Source organism: Arachis ipaensis, chromosome B06 (assembly GCF_000816755.2).
Source record: "Arachis ipaensis cultivar K30076 chromosome B06, Araip1.1, whole genome shotgun sequence".
NCBI classification, from domain to species: Eukaryota; Viridiplantae; Streptophyta; class Magnoliopsida; order Fabales; family Fabaceae; genus Arachis; species Arachis ipaensis.
Genome location: NC_029790.2, coordinates 129,523,980 through 129,539,463, shown reverse-complemented (window position 1 = coordinate 129,539,463; position 15,484 = coordinate 129,523,980). Strand labels below are relative to the sequence as shown.

The window sequence follows — 15,484 nt, the reverse complement described above, 5'->3', positions numbered from 1 at the left end:
TATAGCAATTTTGAAAATATATATTTATTGTTGGATATTTTTATTGTGTTTTTAAATTATTTGAAAACATTTTTGTTGATAGTAAAATTTGAGTATATTTTAGTCAATGTTGATAGTAAATAACTCATTGGCCAGCGACAGACCTGGAGCTTCGATCCGCGACGAATTAGTCATTAACTTGTCGAGTTGGAGAATACCGTGGCCAACCAAAAAAAATAATTCAGAGACAGTTTTGGTGGTTAATCTTAATAATAAATTATTCCAAAAATAAATAAATAAAATTGGATGATCTAATATATTTTCTTAATCTCTTCTAGTAGTCACGACTCACGAGTGAGTATTCCAGAGTTGCAAATAAAAAACGGGATAAGAGACTATGTTCTAATTAAAATACACGTACATGTCTAGCTATTATTATTATTATTATTATCATCACAAAAGATTCAACAAGCTAAGTGAATAAAAAGGGTTGTGGGAGAGACAATAATTAATGGCTTCCATGAATATATTCACTCCCATTTCACTCCCCTCCAACAGCTACTTCTCCCGCCGGCGACAACCCATCTCAGCCCCTTTTGCTGCCGTGAACCCGCCGGAATCTCCTCCCGCAAAGCCTGAAATAGAGCTTGAATTCATTGGGGTATGTTGTTTTTATTATTAGTGCCATATATCTATACATTTATTTTGGATAAAAATAAGGTGATGAAAAGTTTGTTAATTGAACAATTATGTAGTAGTGTATGAATTGTGAATATTTATAAGATAATTTAAAGTAGAAGAAATAAAAATAATATGATTGGAATTATTGTTAATGTATTATTCATCAGCCGAAGGCTTCAAGTGATGGATCGTACCCTGTGGATAAAGCAAAAGAAATAAGTGGAGAGAAGCTGTTGAGGAACATAATGTTGGATAATAAGATTGAGCTTTATGCCACCTATGTACGTGTAACGTTTCCTTCCTTTCATAATTTACCCTTCTTCTTCTATGAATTTCGATTATTTTAGACCGCATACATATATACATATACGCTTTCTAAAATTAACCACATGCACCTGCTAAAATAATACCGCCTTATTAATATTATTTTTATGATAAAAATTTATATAAATTTAATTATTAATTTTACATAAAAGTAATACTGTAAATGAGTTCATGTCTATTATTAATGTTTACAATGCAATATGATTTTGACTTTTGACTTTTGAGCACCGTTTCAACAGGGCAAGGTGATGAATTGCGGAGGAGGTGGCAGCTGTGGAACTTGCATAGTAGAGGTAATTAAGACATTTAGATTGCGTTTAGTTTTGAAATAAAATAATATAAAATATTTAAAAGAATACATAAAAAATGAGATATAAAATTTAATATTTTTATATTTTGTTTAATAATAAATTATAATAGATTATAAAAATTTAATTTATTTTTATTTTTATAATAAAAAGATTAATAATAAAAGAATATATTATAAAAAATTAATAAAAATAATAAAAAATAATAAATTATGTTTTTTGTTAATATCTTTATTCATATCTTATCTATTAAATATGATTTAGTGTCTTTGTATTTCTGTCTTAATGTTTCGTGTCAATAAATGCAGCTTTATAGACTATATAAAGTACTATTTTATTGGGTTTTAAAAAGATCATTTTTTTTCTAAATGAGTTTTAAAAGAAAGAAATACCATTTTTGTCTTTCAATGATGATCAACTTGATAGAATATACCATTTGCTCATTTTGTTTTTATAAATAATAGAAAACGAGTTAATTTTTGTGAAAATATTTGTATAATTATTTAAAAGTCATTTTAAAAAACTAAGGCAAAACACCCTTTTCATATATTTTTTTTTAAAATTTGTTTGTCATTTGTATATAAAGAAATGATAAAACAGAATTTAGTTGTCATAAAATTATCAGTTTAGAATATAAAAATATATTTAAAATATACCACATCAAAATCTAATAATTTCTAAAAAACCTTGTTAGAGCATATCTCTTCATATTTGGTATGTTTTGTTAGATTAAGATAATTGTTGAGAGGGTCAAGACTCAAGAACTCAAAGCATGAATTTTTCAAGGCCCAAATGATAATTTACTCAACATTTAACTTCCATGGAAGCTCACACATTTCTCAAATAAAATTTGGGTAAAAAACAATTTACCTTCCATCATTGGTTCATATGTCAGTTATTTACTAAACTTTTAAAACTATAATTTGAGACTTTGAAATTCTCTCCCTCACACACATACATATATAATGTTTTGCCCCAAAAGTATTCTTCTATTAAGTAACAATTATGTTATCTGGAGGGTGGTTTTGGGTCTAGAGGTAAGGTTTAAATACCTTATAAGTGTTGTCGACGTTTTTACCTAAACACTGAAAATATCTACAAAAATTCTAATATTTAAGTTAATAAGAATTTTAGTAGATTAAATGTGAGTTGAATTGAAAAAAAATACTTGAATAATAAAGTATTTATAAAGTGTATAATAAGACTGAATGATAGTGTCTTTTATATAAGTGAGTGATTCTAGGGCCAATTAAGTTGTGGGTATTATATTTACATTTGGTATCAAAGCTGGTTAATTCAGCGCCTGGTGTTTGAGAGTTTGTAAGGTTTGAGAGAGTTCTCACATAGTTGTTTATTCATAGAGTCGGTATGGCAAACACTTTCAATATTGTGTGGTCCGGTCCCAAGTTAGATGGGAAACTTGATTATAGTTATTGAGAGACTTTGATGTCTACCCATTTGAAGGCCCAGAACCTGTGGAATTTCATTGAACCGGGTTTGCAAGAAGGAGCAGATGCTACCCAACAAAGGAGAGATCAATTGGCGATATCTCAAATTCATCAAGGAGTGGATTATACGGTGTTTGGCAAAATAGCAAATGCCAAAAGTGCAAAGGAAGCATGGAACACGTTGAAGCTGTCATACAAAGGCGTAGATAAAGCTCAAAAAGCAAAGCTACAGTCTTTGAGAAGAGAATATAAAAGGTATGAGATGTCGAGCTCAGAAACTGTTGAGCAATATTTTACTCGTATTACAGATCTTGTCAATAAGATGAGAGTCTATGGAGAAGATATGCCCGATAGCAAAGTAGTGGAGAAAATTCTTCGCACCATGCCAATGAAGTATGACCATGTGGTGACTACGATACTAGAGTCCCACGATATGAATACTATGACGATTGCAGAATTGCAAGGAACCATGGAAAGCCACATCAGTAGAATACTGGAGAAGTCAGAAAAATCAACCGAGAAAGCCCTGAAAAGCCGAGTGAATTTCAACAACGTTGCAGAATCAAGCCGTACACAAGAAGGACGAGGTCGTGGTTTTAATTTTCAAAGTAGAGGCAGAGGAAGTTTCAGAGGTTATGCTCTTGAACTTGATTACAATTTACTGAGTATGGGGCAATTAACTGAGAAGGGATATAAGATGATAACTTATCATGGTTATTGCACTGTGTTTGACAACAACGGAAGGTTCATAGATAAAGTAAAGATGACTTCAAACAGAATATTTTCATTAAAAATTCAACATGTTAATCCCTCTTGCATGAATTCTATGATACTTGATGATAATTGGTTGTGGCATATGCGGTTTGGGCATTTTCATTTTTCTGGCCTAAACTACTTGTCAAGAAAAGGACTTGTTTCTGGTCTACCACGGATTCATATTCCCAATTATATTTGTGAGATTTGTCAACTGAAAAAGAAGCACAGAGATCCATTCCCTACAGGAAAGTCTTGGAGAGCTAGAAGATTACTTGAAATTGTGCATTCAGATCTCTGTTCTGTAGAAATTCCAAGTAATGGTGGTAGCAGATACTTTATCACTTTTATTGATGACTTTAGTAGATATACATGGGTATACTTTCTGAAGCAGAAATCAAAAGCATGTGATGTCTTTAAGACATTCAAGGCGTTTGTCGAAAAACAAAGTGGCTATAAAATCAAAATTCTCAGAACAGACAGAGGAACAGAATATCTTGCATGTTCAGAATACTTTAAGCAACACGGGATTCAGCATCAACTAACAACTATATACACTCCTCAACAAAATGGAGTTGCTGAAAGAAAGAACAGAACCATCATGGATATGGTCAGATGCATGCTCAAGTCAAAACAAATGCCTAAAGAGTTTTGGGCAGAAGCAGTTGCAACAGCAGTTCATATTTTAAACAGGTGTCCAACAAAGAGTGTTCGTGATAAAACTCCAGAGGAAGCTTGGAGTGGAAAGCGGCCTTCCATCCATCATTTCAGAGTATTTGGGTGTATCGCTTATGCCCATGTACCAGATCAATTAAGGAAGAAGTTAGATGACAAAGGCGAGAAGTGTATCTTTATTGGCTATAGCACAGACTCAAAAGCATACAAGTTGTACAATCCAGAAACAAAGAAAGTAATCATCAGCAGAGACGTGACGTTCGACGAGAAAGACATGTGGAACTGGAACACAAAGACAGAAAAGCAGCTGACTATAATTCCAAATACATGTGACGAAGTAGAAGAAAGACAACCTGACACAACTGAACAACCAGAATCATCTAGAAGATCGCAAAGAGAACGGAGACTACCTGCTAGATTAGCAGATTATGAAGTTGGCAATGACAACGATCCGTCCGATGAAGAAATCATAAATTTTGCTCTATTTTCAGATTGTGAACCATTGAACTTTGAAAAAGCCTCTAAAAACAATAATTGGAAGAAAGCAATGGATGAAGAAATTCATGCCATTGAGAAAAATGACACATGGGAGCTGACAGATTTACCAGCAGATAAGAAGCCAATTGGAGTAAAGTGGGTTTACAAGACTAAGTACAAACCCAGTGGTGAAGTTGATCGTTTCAAAGCAAGATTAGTTGCAAAAGGATACAAACAAAAATCAGGTATCGACTACTTTGAAGTATTTGCTCCTGTTGCTAGATTAGACACTATTCGTATGATTATTTCACTCTCGGCTCAAAATAAATGGAAGATACATCAAATGGATGTTAAGTCTGCATTTCTAAATGGCACTTTAGAAAAAGAAGTGTATGTTGAGCAACCTGCAGGATATGAAGTTCTTGGAAAAGAAGATAAAGTTTACAAGTTAAAGAAAGCTTTGTACGGGTTAAAACAAGCACTAAGAGCGTGGTACAAGAAGATTGATTCTTATTTCACTCAAAATGGTTTCAAAAGATGTCCATTTGAACATACTCTTTATATCAAGTTCATTGAACCTGGAGATATCTTGATCGTGTGTCTTTATGTTGACGATTTGATCTTTACTGGCAACAATTTGAAGATAATTACAGAATTCAGGGAGGCTATGATAAAGCACTTTGAAATGACGGATATGGGCTTGATGTCTTATTTTCTTGGCATTGAAGTGGTTCAAAGAGATGATGGTATTTTCATTTCTCAGAAGAAATATGCAAATGATATTTTGAAGAAATTTCAGATGGAGCACTCAAAACCAGTTTCTACTCCAGTCGAAGAGAAGTTCAAATTGTTGAGAGAAGATAAAGGAGGAGCAGTAAATCCCACATACTACAAAAGCTTGATTGGAAGTCTGAGGTACTTAACTGCGACTAGACCAGATATTGTGTTTGGAGTTGGTTTGCTTAGCAGATTTATGGAGGAGCCTTGTACCAACCATTTGCAAGCGGCAAAGAGAATTCTTCGATATATCAAAGGTACTTTAAATGATGGAATTTATTATGAAAATACTAATGAAGTAAACCTTATTGGCTACACTGATAGTGATTGGGCCGGAGATATAGAAACAAGAAAAAGTACTTCAGGGTTTGTATTTCATCTTGGTTCTGGTGCAATTTTATGGTCGTAAAAAAAACAACCAGTAGTAGCACTATCTACAGCAGAAGCAGAATATATAGCAGTAGCAAGTTGTGCAACACAAGCAGTTTGGCTAAGAAGAATTCTTGAGGAATTGAACGAGAAACAAAATACTCCAACAACAATATTTTGTGATAACAAGTCAGCTATTGCACTTTGCAAAAATTCAGTATTTCATGGAACATCGAAGCATATTGATATTCGGATTCACAAAATCAGAGAGTTGGTGAATGAAAAAGAAGTTGTGATCGAGTACTGTCCAACTGAAGAACAAGTTGCAGATATATTTACAAAGCCATTGAAGACTGAGTTATTTTACAAGTTGAAGAAGATGCTTGGAATGATTAATTCTACAAGCTTGATTTAAGGGAGGCAATGTTAGAAAATTAAATCAAGAGGTATGCAAGTAACAAAAGTTTAGAAAAGTCAAAGGCAAAATTCAATTTGAATTCAAAGTGGTTACAAGTTCATGGTTCATCACCAAGATTCTACAAACTTCTTGTGCTATCTATCAACTTGCATGGATTAGAATTTTCATGAAGCATGGTTAAAGAATTGAAGAAGTAAAGTTTGAGTTGAATATAATAATCATCAATTGGCTAGATATTGCTAGAAGCTAATATTGGAAGCTTGAAGATTTTCTAAGAACATTCAAGAAAATAGCACAACTACAACATTCTACAACATTGAAGAAATCCAAAATCAATTTGAATTGAAATTAGAAGATTATGGAAACAACATGAATGCAAGTTGAAAGAAGATTCATTGAAGCCAACTCATAAAATAGTGGTCATTACAAAATTGATTTGTGATTCATAAATTATTATTTAGTAGGAAGCATTGCCTATATAAAGGCACATATGTCTTGTGTATTTTGTGTGTTCCATAATGAAATGAGTATGTTTTGAAATTCTCTCATTTGCTTTATGTGTTAGTGAGTTTGAGAGATAAAAATATGATAGTGTCTTTTATATGAGTGAGTGATTCTAGGGCCAATTAAGTTGTGGGTATTATATTTACACTGAATCATTTTTTAGAGATGACTTTAAATAATCATAAGTGGTTATTTGATTTTCTTTTACAAAGTGAAAAGTTACACAATTATATTCATATTAAAGTAATTAGGTAATAATTAAATAGCATAGTCTCTTCATACTCATTTAGAGATTGCGGGTTCTAATCTCTCTATCTTTGATAAAAAAAAAATTAAAATTGTGAAAAACATCTAACTTGCTTCTCAAATTGAGTCAGATAGAGGTAATAGATCCTATATTCTAGTCGGTTCGACCTGTATAAATGAAGCCGGAAATTATGGACTCACCAATGTTAGACCAATTTGTAGAGCAACAGCTCAATCTGAGGAGTGACTACTTGATCAAATTAAATTTAAATTGGGTCGGTCCTAACCCAAATATATTTTTTTGTGACTAAGAATAAAAGAAACACAAAAAAAAAAAAAACAAATTAAGAGGAAAGAGACATATTCTCTGCTAAAAACTCAATCAAATTCTACTAGGACAACAACTACTCTTCATAAAAAAATATTGCAACACACCGGCAGTTTTTGCCATGTAATCCACCGCCGCATTCGCAGTTATTTGGATTAGAGCCAAATTCACAGTCTAAGACCTGTTACACAGTTCTTGAATCTTGACCGTGAAATCAAGATGAACATCTAAATAGTTTATCAATGCAATTCGTCTCACAAATAATCTCTTTAAATCCATAATTCCAAGCTAAACAGACTATATACTATGACAAATAGCTCATCTCTAACCCAAATATGAACAAATATATGAAATTCTTTCCACTATGCATAACAATGTTTGAAGCTTATATACATTCGGAATTAGAAATATCAGTAAAAATATTTTAGTTCCTCAATAAATGAAGAATATCTTGAAAAAAAAATCCTCCATAAATGACCTACTACGAGATTTCTTTTTTTACTTTTAGGACTATTGTTTGGTTGGAGAGAATATGGAAGCATAATGAAAGATGAAACTAAAAAATGAAAAATGGATAGAAAAAGAAGTGATATTTAGTTTACAAGAGAAAACAGAGAGAAAGGGATGAAAAAGTACATGGGAGGCCAGCATTAAACTTTTCTCTCCACATTTATTCATTCTTTAATTGCAATTATTTATTTGTTTATTGGTGTGTTGCAGATACTTGAAGGAAAGGATCTTTTAAATGAGAGAACAAATACTGAGCTTCGATATCTTAAGAAGGCATGTATTCTATCCCTTAATTAAGGTGTGTATGGAATGCAATAAAATTGTAATTGATTTATTTTATAAATCAAAATTTTTTTACTTAGAAGAATTAAATTGATTTGTTAATCTTGTTAATTTACTTTATTACTTATCTCAAATCTTATCAATTTTTTTATAAATTTTTGTTAAAATTAAAATAATTTAGTGTGGTGGTCCTGCCAGCTGCCACCAACAACAATAGTCTAGTCTCCAGTGACAGCAGTTATTGGTAGTGGTAAAAGATTGTGTAATAAATAAAAAATAAAAATATAAAATCAAATTATTATATAAGTAAATCAATCAAATCAATTTTTTTTTGATCTCGCTAGAAAGACAATAGACTATTTGTACAATGTGTACAATGAGTTATTGAGTTACAAAATGAACATCCCCATACTATCTAGAATAACCATCCGAGTACTAGGAATAATAAACATCTTCTCAAAAAGTAACACTAATGGTACATAATCACTTACTGAGATAATGTGCAAAAAGGTAACACTAATAATTATATCTCTAATACTCCCTAAACTTCTATTGTACACATTTTACAAATATTCCATTTGCTCCTCATACTTTCCTATTTTTATTTTATATAAGTTATTACATACACAATAATTCATCTCAATCCATTTCAAATCAAATGAATTTAAAAAATATATATTTCCTTATTTTTATTTTAATAAGTTTACTTCTATCCAATAGATGATATGATCAATCAGAGACTTGTTGTTGAATGATTTACACACAGTTCAATCCAGCTAAACTAATTTTTGTTTGATTATTTTTCACTATTTATAAAACCTGAAATTACGTGCTAATCATTTGATTTTTGGTGTTTCTTTACAGAAACCTGAATCTTGGAGGCTAGCTTGTCAAACTATTGTTGGAAACAAGGAAAACTCTGGGAAGGTATATATATATATATATGAATTTAATTTTGATCCACTGTCACTGCAAAATAGTTTTACATAAATTTCTAATTACACAATGACATATCGATAAAAATAACTATTTTTTACCTTGACTGCGTAAATGGTCATAAAAAAAAACGGATGACGATGATGATAATGTGATGGGTTTCAGGTTGTTGTTCAAAGGATTCCTCAGTGGAAGAAATAATAGAGAAAGCAGCATGATGCAAGCTTTGAAAGAAGTCCACATATGTAACTGCTGGATATTATTATTTAACATTGTTCAAACTTCATAACATAATTATTGAAAATCAATGAGATCTGCAAATATATATATATTAGATTTGTTGCTAAAATCAACAATTTTTATATCATGTTTCTACCTAATGAAAGTATTTAACCAAAAAGACAGAAAAGGATTTCATTGTTTCAGTATTCTAGTGACTTTTACTTTTAGGATTGTATACAAAAAATATAAATACAAAGCAAAGAAACTTTAAAATTCTGTAATATATGTGTGTTTGGTTTGTCGTTGGTCAGTCCGCAACCTTTAGGTGAGTACGAGAAGACTATACTATTTGAGCTATACCTTATTGNNNTCGTTTGCTTTAGAATAATAAATTTACTTTTTTCTTAAGAGTTAGACAGATTACAAGAATTGGATCGAATCGAAAATGATTAATGCGAATAGAATTTGACGAGTGAAGGAGTTTTAAATTCCCGGATAAAATAACTCCGAACTTAAAAAATATTTTACACCTGCAAATAAAATTAAAATAAAACTTAAACCTTACTCTATCCAATCTATTAACATTCCGAATTTCTAACATATTGACTTGCTTAAGCTTGGAAACATCATAAAAAAAAAAACACAAGATGAGAAAAACAAAAGCCAATCTCAATATAACAACCATTCATATTTGTAAATGCTTTTTACACCATATAAATGGAGGGAAATCCATGATCATGAGGTCTTAGAAGGAGAAAATGAAGAAATAGTAGAATTATTATGATTATTATTTCCAATGAGAGGATGCTTGAGACTAGCTACATGGTCTAGTCGTTTCCAAGCTTCCTTTCGCTTCTCAGCTTCTAAGTTCAAAATGACCTTTTGCTCCTTGAGTCGAGAATGACAAGAAAGGAACAACTTCTTATCCATGTCCAAGAAAGTCTTTCTAATGTTATGAGTTAAAGTCACAACTTCTGAGTTCCAGTGGCTTTTAATATTTCTCTCTAAAGCTGGAAATATGATAGGTAGGATTGTTTGGCAGTTTTGAGCAATTAAATTCGCAATGCGCTCATTGTTCCATAACAAAAGACTCTTTTCAGCTACCTGAAATAATCCATCAATGTTTAATAATCGAAAAAGTATAGATAAAGAATGAAAATATTAAACAATATGAACAATGGATATATGGGCAGCTCTCGTTAATAAATAGTCATTAACTTTTGAAAATAACCAAACTGATCCATAAATTTACAAATTATAAATTTTTGTTTGTCCCTAATTCAACTACTGTTGAAGCGTTATAGTGTCAGTGTAGCATCCTAACAGTAAGATAATTTGGCTAAGATTTCAGTATAATCAAATAAGTATTTTAAATTAGTTAATTGAGCTCATTTTAATGTCTATATCAATATAAAATCAATTAACTAAAATAGTTTAATTTACCAATCTAAGACACTTATTTAATCATACTGAAGTTTTAACTATGTCACCTTAGTGTTGCAGGTGCCACATTAGCATTTTAACGATTCATATTAGCGTCATATTTAGCGACAGATGAATTAGGAAAAAAACGATATTCATGATTTGTAAATTTAAGAATCAATTTGGTCATTTTTAAAAGTGAACCAAAACTGAGAATTTCAAGAATCAAACTCCATTTTACCTCATTTCAAATATGTAAAATAATATAAGTTTAATTTTGATACATTGATAATGTAAAACGTTTTATATATATATTTAATTATATTTATTCTTTTGGATGATTATTTACACAATTAATATAAATTTTTTTTTTTGATATAATATTATATGATTAAATATATGTATAAAATTAAATTATTTTATACTAGTAGTACGTTAAAACTAAATTCAAATAATATCTATAAAACATGCATAAATATGCGACAACTAGTTTTTTATATACGAAATATTTTTGAAAATCAAATTGGCAAAGCATGACAATAATGACATATGTAGAGCACCATGTTATAAGTTATACAACATGACCATAAAGGCATTTTTTTCCAAAAATGTTATGCAAATATTTAGTTTCTATTATATTTATGGAATAAGAGTTTAATTTTGATAGATGCGTTGATACTGTAGAACGTCTTTACACATTCATCTAATTATATTTGTTTTTTTTACAACTATTCATACAGTCAATATAAAAAATAATTATTTTTACTAACATGATGTTATGTAATTAAATATACGTATAAAACTATTTTATACTGCTAATATATCAACATTAAATTTATTCAACTATGGATAAATAAAGTATAAAAGATTTACCTGAGAGTGTGAGCTATTAATGCAACACCCAATTCGCCAAAACAATGGGACCATGATCCTTTGGAACTCTACCATATGAATTGATTCCAAAATTTCTTCAATTTCACCCAAGAACAACACCTCCTTTTGGCTATTTGTTATTGGCCAATATTTTAACAAACCCCTTATCACAATGCTTGATAACTTTTGCTCTTTCTCTATAAATAGCATTATACAATATGATAATTGCTGAAAATACACTCCCAAAGATTTTGGCTTATGCAATGGGATCAAAACTCTCCACAAAAATATCTTGTGTTCCTCCTTTAATGGCAAAGTGAACCCACTAATCACACTTCCATAAAACTCTAACAACTCACCAAACCCACGGTGTTTCTCATTCTCATACACAAAACTGTAGAATATGTTGTTAACTGATTTTCGAATATATGATCTATGCATTGTGAATTTCCCATAGAGCCTATGTAGAATTGTCTTCAAGCAATCTCTTTCTCTTGGATCCCCGGATTCGAATAAATCGAGCAACTTCAATATAAATGAATAATCGATGTATTTCTTCGCAATTTTTACATCTAGACCCGGTGAAGTGATGAATTTAAGCAATAACTCGTAAACAAATTGAAGATGAGGCCAGGCCGAGTCGAATCTAGGTTCGCCATCATCACTATAATTCGGTGGAAAAACCCTAAATAGGTTTATGGTAAACATCCCACGCATGGCAAGGATGGTAGTTTCATTAAACTTGTTATTACCATCATACCAAGAGGCCACAAAATCAACAAGTTCAATCAAAATTCTCCTCTTTAGATCTCTTTGCATCATTATGTCTTTGTTGCAATTAGGGTTTGTAAAATCAAATGTGACACAGCAAAGGCTCAACTTACTCATGAATAGATTCAACTTTTCATCATTATTGGGAACATCCTTGAATGGCATGGAAGGTTGAGTAATCCCAACTGTCATATTCATCAAAAGAAATAATGGAACTGAAGATTCTTTTGTGGTGCTAGCTTGTGCTAAGGAAGAATCTTCATCAATGTGCGACCAACAGCCCGTTCTAATAAGGGCGCGTGACGAATCAATGGTGGAAGGTGAAGAGTCGCTTCGACTCGACTTGTCCGAATCATATTTTAGCGATTTTTGAGACTTCTTGCTAAGAAATTGCTTGAGCATTGTTAACCTAGAACATAAAATTTGTAGAATCCAAAGCTTTTAGATATGAGCCATGATGAACAAAGAAAATTAATGAATAAGGTCGAACCCTAAAAAAAAAGAGGTTAGAAATTACAAATTAGCAATGCGTGAAATTAAGGTGCACATTTTGAGACGGGTAGGAGGAAATATATGATTTTGAGGCATGCATTGAGGGAAAAGAAAACCAAACGATGAACAAAAAGAGGAACGGAAAGTCTTATTTAGAAGAAAATAAACGGAAATGATTGAAAATAATGGTTATGTTTTTTACAAAATAACTCAAGAAGAAGAATTGAAAGTAATGATAATAACTTTTCTACATATGAATTCAACTTCGCTTTTTTTTTTTCTCAGAACTAATAATATGACAAAAAGGAAAAGACAAACCGTTTTCAAATTTGGAAAAGGAAGATTGTTGGCGAACAAATAAGATCTAGACATTGGTGATGATTCTGATGCTTAACTAAGGAACGAACTTATTATTATTTGTACTTTTTTGTTAATGATAATTCATATCAACTCTCTCTCTATAAAACTGAAAACGTTAAAATAACACAAAAAAAGAAAAAAGCAAAACAAAAAGTATAATGGGTTTTCTGTTTTTCTTTCTATCTGCAGCAAATAAAAGCTGTTAATTTACTTATCCATTTCCTTTGTCTTGCAAAATTAATAATTAAAATTTATTCACAATGCAAGTTCCGATTTTAGTTTTTTTTTTAATATTTTTATTGTTGTTTATTAGTTTAGATGCTCCTTTTTCATGAAAAATATTATACTACTGTAAATAAATTTAATTATTCTATTATGATAAGTTTGATTATGTTAGATTTTAATTATTTTAGTAGTTGATTATTTAACTAAAAAAATTATAAATCGATTTGTATAAATATACATAAATACATGACTAATTTTTTATGGTGGTTTTTAAATTTATGACTTTCATTATTTTAGTCTTTCATATTTAAAATTTACTATACTGATCTTCGAGATTTAGCTCTAAGTATTAAGTCTCTGAATTCTTTTCAACGTTGAGTCAACAAATGATGAAATATTGAGTTAACTCTAATTTGTCATGCTAGACATATGGTTAAATGACGTCGTTTCATTTATGCGCTTAAACAAGACAAAACAAGATCGTTTTAGAGAATGAGAGGAGGTAAAATGGTTTGTACATATATATCGTATAAATTCTTCGATCTTCATCTTCTTATTTTTGTCTTGTTTAAGCACCAAAACAAAATGACATCATTTTGTGTCTAGCGCGACAAGTCAAAGCTAATTCAGTACTTCATTCGTTGACTCAGTGCTAAAAAAATCCAAAAACTAATATGGTACTAGACCTAAATCTTGGGATTGATCCAGTATAGTAAATTTTGGATATGAAGGATTAAAATGGTGAAAGTTGTGAATCCAAGAAACGACTTTAAAAATTTACTCCAAATATATAATAATTGATTTGATAATTAATTTTTTGTATATATATAACATTTTTGTTAAAAAAAATACGTTTCATTATATCAAATTTGTGTATGATATTTAGTTGTAGGGTAAAGTGCTATTTTGGTCCTCAACGTTTGAGTCAAATTTTAATTTGGTCCCTAAAGTTTTAAAAGTTTTATTTCTGTCCCAAAATATTTTAAATAGGTTCAATATGGTCCTATCGTTAAATTTGACATTAATAGTTAATCAAATGAGTGACGTCTACATTAATAACGTTATTAGTTAATTATATCTTCTTTCATGTGTTAGAAAAATAAAACCAAAACCTTTTTGTAACACTTCTTCTTCTCAATTTTATTTTTTGTACAAAATTTTAAATCTTAACATCAATCATCAACATTTCAGAATTAAAGAAAAAACTTTTATATTAATGATTATTGGTAGATCGATTTTACTTACATATTAAAATTAAATGCTATTGACTCTTCAATATATAAACTGCTTGTGTCAAATTTAATGATAAAACCATATTGAACTTATTTAATTTTTTTTGGATTGATTTAAGATGTTTAAAATTTTAGACTAAAATAAAATTTTTAAAATGTTAGAAATCAAAATAATATTTTACCCTTAGTTGTTCGTAAATTTTTTCAAAATGGGATTCTACGACGCCCACCGCAAATATAGTAAGATAGATATCCTTTTTTATAGGAACTCTTTTTTTTTCTAATGTGGTTTCTTTTATTTTTCAACTTCTTTCTAATAACAGATGAATCAAATCAATCCAATATATATCCGCGGGACAAAAAAAGAAAAATGAAAGTAGTGAATGAGGGAAACAAGGGACTAGCATCACAAATAACACTACTACTAGTGATACGATAGGATTATTATATTACAGTGAGGATTGTTTTTTAATGAAGAGTGAATATTATTTTTTGATAATATTAAATAATAAAATGTTTTATATCGTCACCTTTGTTAAAATGGTTAAAATGCGCTCGCCGCTCTTATAAAAGTGCACGAGTTTGAATACCATACCAATTGTCACTAAAAAGTGATTATAGCTAAGTTGGTTTATTTATGGCATAAGACTTTGATACATAAATATAAAATAAGACAAATTCGTTTATCTGGTTTGATATAATTATATATAAACACAATAAAACAGTATATACTATAATATTTTAAAAATACCAATTATTTTAATATTCCAAATCAGTCTTTAAAACATTTTTAATCGGACACTTTAGTTTGTAATAAATTTTGATCGCCAAATCAGTTATCAAACTTTTATTTCGTTAGATAAATCAATCCA

The 15,484-nt window shown here is 30.1% G+C and overlaps 2 protein-coding genes across 3 annotated transcripts; one reads left to right on the top strand and one right to left on the bottom strand.

Annotated features, from left to right (window-relative positions):
* On the top strand, positions 311–9,409 carry LOC107605128 (photosynthetic NDH subunit of subcomplex B 3, chloroplastic). Of its 2 annotated transcripts, none has more exons than XR_001612468.2 (6): positions 311–640; positions 828–941; positions 1,224–1,277; positions 8,008–8,095; positions 8,944–9,006; positions 9,181–9,382. XR_001612468.2 is itself a non-coding variant. In XM_016306883.2 (6 exons), exons 1-6 carry the CDS (start codon positions 491–493, stop codon positions 9,214–9,216), a joined length of 480 nt encoding a protein of 159 aa, XP_016162369.1. In that variant the 5' UTR covers positions 311–490; the 3' UTR covers positions 9,217–9,409. The 2 variants fall into 2 exon arrangements, 1 of the variants encoding a protein (XP_016162369.1); XM_016306883.2 differs by having other exon boundaries at positions 8,008–8,070; positions 9,181–9,409.
* LOC107647505 (serine/threonine protein phosphatase 2A 57 kDa regulatory subunit B' kappa isoform-like) lies at positions 9,963–13,114 on the bottom strand. Its single transcript, XM_016351575.2, has 2 exons — positions 11,533–13,114; positions 9,963–10,341 (listed from the first exon to the last, which is right to left on the bottom strand). Exons 1-2 carry the CDS (start codon positions 12,703–12,705, stop codon positions 9,973–9,975), a joined length of 1,542 nt encoding a protein of 513 aa, XP_016207061.1. The 5' UTR covers positions 12,706–13,114; the 3' UTR covers positions 9,963–9,972.

Excerpts from the sequence above, each read along its gene's own strand:
- LOC107647505 (XM_016351575.2), bottom strand. The coding sequence starts at position 12,705 with ATGCTCAAGCAATTTCTTAGCAAGAAGTCTCAAAAATCGCTAAAATAT. Across the intron at positions 10,342-11,532 it reads TTAATAGCTCACACTCTCAG|GTAGCTGAAAAGAGTCTTTT; the intron begins GTAAATCTTTTA and ends GGATTATTTCAG.
- LOC107605128 (XM_016306883.2), top strand. The coding sequence starts at position 491 with ATGGCTTCCATGAATATATTCACTCCCATTTCACTCCCCTCCAACAGC. Across the intron at positions 942-1,223 it reads TTGAGCTTTATGCCACCTAT|GGCAAGGTGATGAATTGCGG; the intron begins GTACGTGTAACG and ends CCGTTTCAACAG. Across the intron at positions 1,278-8,007 it reads GTGGAACTTGCATAGTAGAG|ATACTTGAAGGAAAGGATCT; the intron begins GTAATTAAGACA and ends GGTGTGTTGCAG.